This window comes from Zea mays, chromosome 3 (assembly GCF_902167145.1).
Source record: "Zea mays cultivar B73 chromosome 3, Zm-B73-REFERENCE-NAM-5.0, whole genome shotgun sequence".
Classification (NCBI taxonomy): Eukaryota; Viridiplantae; Streptophyta; class Magnoliopsida; order Poales; family Poaceae; genus Zea; species Zea mays.
The window spans coordinates 160,576,372-160,584,932 of NC_050098.1; the positions used below are offsets into that span (position 1 = coordinate 160,576,372).

An 8,561-nucleotide genomic window follows, 5' to 3' on the forward strand; every position below is an offset into this window, starting at 1 on the left:
TTGAGATCCTTTTTTTGCTATCACTAGTATGCTAGGTTGCTATGTCTCATGTTTCAAGTCATTCATTGTCTTGTTTACATTATGCTAAAATTTGAATCAAGATAAGTGAAAACAGAAAGATTGAGATGAATTTGCATTTGTCACCGTATCATTGTACCAAAACTGCTTCTGCTTGCACGTTTAGAAGAACTTGAGCAATATAGTGAATGGTCGAAACTATTGATTTTAGTTCTGGTTGCATCTCTGTATAGGATACACCCGGTTGAAAAGTTAGACTTGACATGGTTACACCTGTATTGGATTGATTTTGGGAATCAAGTCACATGCGATTAGATTGAGAATTTTTTAGTGATTCACGTTCACCTTCTCTCGCCGTTTTTCCGATCCTTTAATTGTCATGTCATTTTTTTTCTTAGACACACCACTCCGCTATTTATTGATTATTAGGAGAGTAGAAATTTTATACGCTTTCGGGCAGGTTAAGGAGACAAATAAATTTACCACTAGTCTCGTATATAAATATGCTATCCTCTGCTAGCAATCAGTATCCACGTTCTGATCTGCGACTTTTATGGGTAAACTCGAATCGAAACAAATTCCATGAAAATCGAGCTGTGGCCGTAAGGGCCCATATCCTGACGTGATTGCCTTACTGGGCCCGAGGTTTGAGAGCCCATTGGGAGGCACAGCCTAACGGGCCTGTTCGCGTAGTATCATTCGACCAAATCCAAATGAAATAGGAGTCCAAGCACACAAAGTTTGGCGGGCGGGATCTGAAAGTTGCGCGCGTGCCAAATTGGCTCGTCGACTCGACCTGCACCGTGCCGTCCCAAAAAATTTGAACCGCCGCAAGGTCGCGCCCCGGCGCCGCATGAATTTGCCATTTTCGCTTGCCGCCCAAGGTACAGAGGCTCAGGAGCCCTGCCCTGTGGTCCCGCCCATGGCTAGTTACCATTCGCCCCCCTCCCCCTGGGTGGCCTGAACGATGTTTGGCCAAATAGTTTTGTTTCGTAAAAAAGAAGTATTAAAACGCTGTCTGGGTTCTCACTCACATTACAAGTATGAAAGCGTAGCGTGTGTATTAGCAATAATAATAATAATGGCAGCGAATCGAGGTCTCTGACGAGCACGACGGATGCATACTGCACACGTGTGTTCGCGAGAAACTGGCGAACTGCAAGTTAGATGAGAATTTGGAAGTTTTGTCTCAGCTTCAGGCAAAAAAACAAAATGACCCAAATGGGGCAAAACGGCAGAAAAAGGGCAAAACGGTAAAACTGCAAAACCGCGCGCGAAAAGAAATCGGTTCCGGCGGGACAGGCAGGCGCGCGCGCGCGCGCTCCGATCCAATCCGCCCGCCCCGCTCCCGCGCGAGATCCATCCATCCCGATCCCATCGCGTCACACGTCACCTTGCCATTTATCAGCACACGCGGTTAGCCGCCCTCTCAAGCTCGCTCGTCGCTCGCTCCCCTGCCCCGCGTCCGCCCCGCCTCCTGAAAATTCCCCCTTTTTTCCTACTTCCCGTCCCACGGCTCCTACGCCCCGCGGGCCCAAAAACCCTAGCCGGCTAATCCAATCCTGCTTCCCGCCCATGGCCTCCGCGGACGCTGCCAAGCCCGCGTCCCCGCCCGCCGCGGATCCGCCCGTCGACGACCCCATGGACGCCGACCCCGCGCCCCCCGCGGGGGAGGAGGAGCAGGCCACGCCGCAGAAGCAGCAGCCGGAGAAGAAGCGGGGCGGCCGGAGGAAGAAGGGCGAGGCGGCGGAGAAGACGCCGCCGTCGTCCAAGAAGTCGGCGGGCCCCACGGTGGAGCGCCCGTCCAGGGAGAGGAAGACGGTCGAGAGGTACGCGGAGCTCGCGCCGCGCGCCACACCCGCCAAAAAGTCCCCCGCTATTCTCCAGGTGAGCCTTGGTGACTCTTCCCTTTCTCCCTCTCCCTTTCTCGCTCGGGCGTGTCGCACCCGCCCCTGATCTCTTGTTTTCCCGCGGCTCCCGTCCCGGCTGCTGTCGTACTAGCTGAATGCTAAAAATAGCTACGTTTAAGGATGTTTCGCCTCCTGGAACTGAACACGCACTTTTCCATGCTACTAGCACTACCGTCTGTGACTCTGCTTCTGATACGAAGATTTGCTTGTTTTTTCCTCAACAATTTTCCCGCTTTTGTGCTGCAGGGTTCTGGAACGAAGCTCAAGGACATACCCAATGGTAAGCTGAGGCTCTTCAAACGTGTTCCTTTCTTTTTGTCCCACTGGAGCGATCTATCTGCTTGCCTGTGCCATTTCATTGAGTGTTAACCGACTCTACAAGATCTACATAGCTAGGTCTTTGTCTGACAATGGTTAATGCTCTGTCCGCTCAGGGGTCAAAATAGTTTCGAAAAAACATTCTTTTGGACAGTACGGTTAGTCTCCCGAGGGACCTGTTTGCCTCGTTTTTATGGCTATGATGTGATCTTTGACACTGTAGAGTTTTCTAGAATAAAACTGGTTCTGCTAGATATCTGACGCTGAAGCCAAAGCTATTAGTTTGGGGATGGACCCCCTAACGAGGAGAATGCAAACTTTGATATTCTTGTGCAACATGACCTGCTAAACAAGGACATATCCAATTTGAGCATGGCTTGGCTTTATACTTTTCTTATAGGTGCTGGCTCTTCCTTGAACTTATCATCGGTGGCTTTATAGGAATAAAAACTCGTGGTGTGGCTTCAATAACTTGCAGTACATTTCACAAGTTTATTCCCATAGGTTGTAGCAGACAACGTGCTGCTCTGTCCAACATGATAAGTTCTGTAGGGCATCAGCTGTGGTGAGTTGATGCTTGAGAGAGAAGGTTGTCCACATGAGGTTCCACATGAGCCTTTCCTTGCACTGAACTTAGCTATGTGTGATCCATGTGCAAAGAACAAAAATATCGTGATGTCTTTCAAAGAATCGCTTCCTCTAGTGAGGATGATCTGATTCATTAGATCCATGTTGGACCATTCACTGGCCATTGGAGAAACACTTAAAGGGCTTGTTTGGGAGCAAGTGGAATGGATGGGTTTGAGGGGGCTAGAATCCCTCACTATTCAATTTTGAATAATGAGGGATTCTGGCCCCCTCAAACCCATGTTACCCATCCATTCCCATTGCTTCCAAACAAGCCCTAAAGCTTAAATGCTGCATAAAAATAAATATTAGACTGGCACCAGCTATTCCATAAAGATAACTTCTAATGTCACAACTCACAAGTAGCTTGTGAGTGCCAATTATGTGGGTATCCTTGTGTAACAGTGTTTACAATCCTGTTGTTTCTTACAAAAACTGTTTACAATTCTGTCATTTAGGATCAACGTTTTCTTATCAGTTGATCGTTGCTGGTCGCCAGAGGGCTGATCAGCCGATCTAATTGATTAATTGAACGATCTGATTAATCGGTTTCTTCAACCATATGGAAGGGAGGCACCAGTGGAGAGTTGTGTCGGCCGGGAATGGAGGCGTGCTGGTGTTGTGCTGGCATGGAAGGGAAGCGTGCTGGAGTTGTGTTGGCGAGGAAGGGAGGTCCGTGCAGAGGAGAGAGAACCACGAGGGACTGAGGGAGTTGTTGGCTTGCTGCCAATGGGGAAGGGAAGCGTGAGCTTGCTTGATTGGGCCTGAATGACTGGGTAAAAAAAGTGACCGTCCATGATATAATTGTACAATTAATCGTGACTAATCCACGATTAGTCAGACGATCAGTTTTCTAATCGTTCTAATCACGTTGTTAAGCCTAATTGAGTGTGCAGTTCTGACCACCTGATTAATTGTCAATTAATCTTGATTAATCGGACGATCAGAAAACATGGTTTAGGAAAGATTGTTGCACAACTTTTGAGTGCTCTATTCTACATGATGGAATTGTCCCATTATCATAATCACTGATTATCCTGTTTGTTGAAAAACTATGTTGATATTCTGGACAGAAAAGGTGAAAAGAGAATTGCATTGGATAAAAGGAAACATCTTACAAGCACCTCTTTCTTTTTCATTGGTGCTTTATTATATGTTAGGTTCTTAGTCTGTATTATTGTCTGTGCAATACCAGTTTCATTTAAACTATCAAAGAGAAAGGTGGATGAGAATCTCCAGAGCCTCCATACTGTATTGTATGGGAGAAAATCAAATGTAAGTCTTCCGCGCCTTCTGTAGCTCCAGTATTGTTTATTTCATTTACTTTAAGCTGTGTTGATTTTCTGCAGAACCATTTTCTGAAGAGAAACATATCTCAATTTTCTGGGTTTGTTTGGACAGACAATCAAGTAAGTTTTTCCATGACAGAACCATATTATGTAAAAGAAGTTTTTCCTCATGTTATGTGCAGCTCCATTATTAGTGTATCACCTCTTAGTAAGCAACTGTTTGCTGTAATACTGTACTAGCCTAATGCCTGTAATGAACCAACACATAATGCTTTAGTTAGTTGCCAATTTTATTTCTTATAGTTTCAATTGTGGTTATCTCATGTATATTCTGTACTAGTCCAATCCTGACACTCTTGTTAGCTTTGTTATACTTTTTGAATGACCTGATCTTTTTTTATGTAACTGTGCTTGGATTATGTAGGCTTTGTTTGTTGTTGGTCATGTTTGCCCTGACTGTGTGATATTCATCAGGAAAAACAGAGGAACAGAATAAAGGAAAAGCTTGAGAAATTTAACAAGGAGAAGTTGCTAGATTTTTGTGAAATACTGGACGTTATTGTAAAAGTAACTATGAAGAAGGTTAGTTGGCCGAGTTAATCTTTGTTTATTGATGAGCAGTGAGTTCTTTATTAATGGTTCGTGTTTTACTCAATTTCAGGAAGAAGTTTCTGCCAAGCTCTTGGAATTTTTGGAGTCTCCTTGTGTTACTCGGGATGTTGTTCTCACTGATAAAAAGGTTCATCTTTTGATACACCCATGATTTTTTTCTTGGCCTGGGGCCACTTAAAGCATTGTGATTTGTTGGTTGTCCTTTGGCAGCACTGCATTCTTAGCAGCACATGACTTATTTGCTCTGAGCTTGGCACCATGAACTGAAGTGTCTGTCCTGTTCTCTGCCATTGCAGAAGGGGAAGAAACGGGGAAGAAAATCTAAAGTAGGTCGTGAGACAACTGCTGAAGGTGCTTCTACAGAGAAGGTAATAATATCTAGTGTTGGGTGAAGCTAAAACTTTTCCTTTTTAGTGCCCTGTCCAATCCAAAGGAACCATTTATCTTTAACGCATTCATTTGTGTTTTGAAGCCAGATGCTTTGATTCTAAATAATAATACAATCTGTCTCCGTAGTCCATTTTGCTTTCATTTTTCTGCAAAAATGTACCATGGAAAGTTAGTCATGCATTTCTGGGAGAAAATGTAGAGTATTTAGGTATGGGGTATTAAGTAGCTATTTCAAATGGCTACTTGAGAAGTCATAAATAGCTGATTGAATTGGCTTTAACGGTATCAAGAATTAGCTGTTTGATTAAACAGATATAACTGATTGAGCTGATTGAGTTAGCTATTTGCATAAGCATATAGATGACTGAGTTGGCTATTTATGTATCAAGATTCAATAAATAGTTGTCTATTTAGGTAATAAATAGATTTCAAAATGCTATTTTGGGCAATTATATATTGCTGACTGAATTGGTCGTTTGTGTCAAATATCTGTTTAAAGTGGCTATTTCAGTAACCATCTGGCCATTTGGATTGGCTGTATATATTTCCAAGTACTATAAATATCTAATATTTTGTTGTGGTACCATGGGTTATCAATGTATTTCAAGGTTCTAAAAGGCACTAGGGGCTTAGTGAGCTTCAAGTCACATATTGCCTAGAGCTGAACATAGATTGAATGCCATTTCAGCAGGTGTAGCTGCATACATTTGCAAGAAAGAAAGAAAGAGCAATGTCTTGAAAGCTCACTGAGGTCTGGGAGGAACACATGAAGTTGACTAGCCCATCTAAGCACAATAACACCCATTAATGTCCTATGCCCCTACCTACTGCTGCCAATTCACAGCTGTGCTCTCCCCCCATCACGGAACACACATCTGTTCCCCCTCTGCTCACCCCATGTCCACTCAGACAACTCCCTCTGTTTCTGACCCCATGCTGAAATTGAGCAGATGTTGAGTTATATCAAGTGACAAATGTATCCATATATGGAAGCACAATCGAAGAAACCATCTTGCTATCCTAAACTTGTCCCCTCTCTTGTTTTCTTCTACATCCATGGGTTCTGACAGTTCCACCTATGGCCTATATAGTGTGTAAGGGATTTGTGTTGCCCAACAATCTACTATGTATACTCCATGCTCTCCTTTCTTAGTACTGTAGTTATTTCTTAGACTATGGCCAGCAAATTGTGTATATGGCTGTGCAAAACATTGTTTTGCACTGTAGACTGCATTATTTATAGTGTAGGGGGATGTTGATGAGTAAAATGCTAGAGATAGCCTGTCTAGATAGGGAAATAAATGAACATACATCAGCAATGTCTATAGTAGTTAAATGCATTACTTTTGTTGAACATTCCTTTTTTACTGATTAATTGAATCCTACCGCCTGCTTGTCTTATTGAACAGAAAAGGAAAAGAGCCCATAAACAAGCAGCTGAAGATGGTAAAGAGAATGATGGTGAGGATGATGATCCCACTGGTTCTGAGGATGCATCAACAGGAGAGGAAGCTGATGGGGACTCTGAGGCAAATGATCATGCTTTGAGTGATGATGAACATGATGAGCCTGCCTCAAAGAAAAAGTCTTCAGATGTTAAACAAAAGAAAGAAACAGGTTCTGATGCAAAGGAAAAGGATGCACCAGGGAAAAAAGGTTCTACGAAACGTGCATCAAAGCCTTCTCAAAACAGTAAAAATGAGCCTGAGGTAGAGATAAAAAAGGTTGGCAAGAGAGAAAAGAGTTCAAAAGAAACTGACGTGTCACCAGATTCAAATAAGTCAAACAAGAAGATTTCTAAATCCAAAAAGGGTGATGGAAAAGAAACCCAAAATAATAAAGCTGCCAGGTCATCCAATAAGAGTAAAGGTACAAGCTCGTTGATGTTTACCACATGCAGTGTCTATTGATTGGTCTATGCACATACCAATCTGATTCTTTCTGATTATTGCCATCCAAGTGTGCCTTTGAGTTTTTTTCTTTTACCCAAAAAACCGGTTTCAGTTAAAAGGCTTGTGCGAAAGGGTCTGTAGCCGAGTTCATTAGGTGGTCTGATTAGCATTCCTTAGGTTCTTAGTTTGAATCCCAGTGGGAGCGAATTTTGGACCGAGGTTAAAAAAAGTCACTTGCTAGTTTCCTTGGTCGTGCACACATGAGATGGACTGACCTAATAGGGGGCTCAAAACATGACTGCCATAGCCCTAATAAACCATTTTCTGTCTATGCTCTGCAGGTAAAGTCAAAGGTGGGTCAGTGGCTGGGACTGCCCCAACCACTGAACAGCTTCATGCTGTTGTTAGTGGCATTTTGAAGGAAGTTGACTTCAACACAGTAAGCAATTGATTACGTTTTGAACATGGCACATAGTTTTATAAGCTTTGTATTCTAACTCGTTATTTTTTATGTAGGCAACTTTGGCTGATATTCTCAGGCAATTAGGTACCTATTTATGTTGCTTAAATTTCATTGGAGTAGATATGTGAAGAAATATACCATCTCTAACCTTAGTTTTCTAACAGATGAGTGTACTGACATGTTTGATTCTTTTAAACCAGGGACCCATTTTGAAATGGACCTCATGGACAGAAAAGCAGAAGTGAAGCGCATTATAGAAGATGTAATTAATAGTATGTCTGATGATGAAGGTGAGGAAGGCTCAGAAGATGAAGCTGAAGACGATGGTAAGGCGGATAATTTAAAGAGTGAACCCGATGGAGGTGAAGAGAAGTGATTCTGTGGACTGGATGTGGATTGAACATCGAAGGGTCATTTTTCATGGCAGTCTCCTGTTTGGAGGTTTGGCTCTGTACAATTCGGGCACCGCAAGAACGAGCCGGTGACCTGGGTACTGCTTACATGATTGTTAACCATTTCAACAGCCATACGCATCTAGCTGAGCTTGACTTGGTAGTGAATGTAGTCTAGTCGCTTGTCATGTAATAGCTTTGCGATTGATAGTTTGCTAGCTTAGGTAGCTAGCCTGACTGTAATATGCAGAATAATTCTTGTCTTGTTTCCGTCCATTTTATCCATGTAAAACTATGAGTTCTGAATCTTTCTGAACCTTGCTTTTCTTGTTCTCCTTGTCATCTTAATGTCTGATCATTTTTGTTGAATTTTTTGGTTGAAGCTTCTTAGGTCTATAGTGGTTCAGACGCTTCAGTTTGTCATAGGTTTTGCCAGCGGCTGTCGCTGCATCTTTTTACGGTTTAGTACATAGTAGCTTGGCTCATACTCCCTCTTCTTAAAATATAGTTCTTTGTATCTTTGTCCTCTGTTCATATTCATTCAAGTGATAATGATTATAGGCATATATGTAAGCTATAATTATATGTTACTTATTGAATGTATGATTAGTCTAAAATAAAGTTGTTTTATCTCTTAATTTTTATGTTTA

The 8,561-nt window shown here is 42.7% G+C and overlaps 1 protein-coding gene across 1 annotated transcript; it reads left to right on the top strand.

The window, feature by feature from the left end:
* The first annotated feature begins 1,346 nt into the window (after window positions 1–1,346).
* On the top strand, window positions 1,347–8,286 carry LOC103650830 (protein DEK-like). Its single transcript, NM_001329044.1, has 11 exons — window positions 1,347–1,905; window positions 2,175–2,208; window positions 4,069–4,148; window positions 4,223–4,282; window positions 4,637–4,744; window positions 4,824–4,901; window positions 5,071–5,142; window positions 6,574–7,033; window positions 7,398–7,495; window positions 7,573–7,603; window positions 7,720–8,286. The coding sequence occupies exons 1-11, from the start codon at window positions 1,594–1,596 to the stop codon at window positions 7,893–7,895; spliced, it is 1,509 nt and encodes a 502-aa protein (NP_001315973.1). The 5' UTR covers window positions 1,347–1,593; the 3' UTR covers window positions 7,896–8,286.
* The last annotated feature ends 275 nt before the right edge of the window (window positions 8,287–8,561 follow it).

Excerpts from the sequence above, each read along its gene's own strand:
- LOC103650830 (NM_001329044.1), top strand. The coding sequence starts at position 1,594 with ATGGCCTCCGCGGACGCTGCCAAGCCCGCGTCCCCGCCCGCCGCGGAT. Across the intron at positions 2,209-4,068 it reads GCTCAAGGACATACCCAATG|TTTCATTTAAACTATCAAAG; the intron begins GTAAGCTGAGGC and ends GTGCAATACCAG. Across the intron at positions 7,034-7,397 it reads GTCATCCAATAAGAGTAAAG|GTAAAGTCAAAGGTGGGTCA; the intron begins GTACAAGCTCGT and ends TATGCTCTGCAG.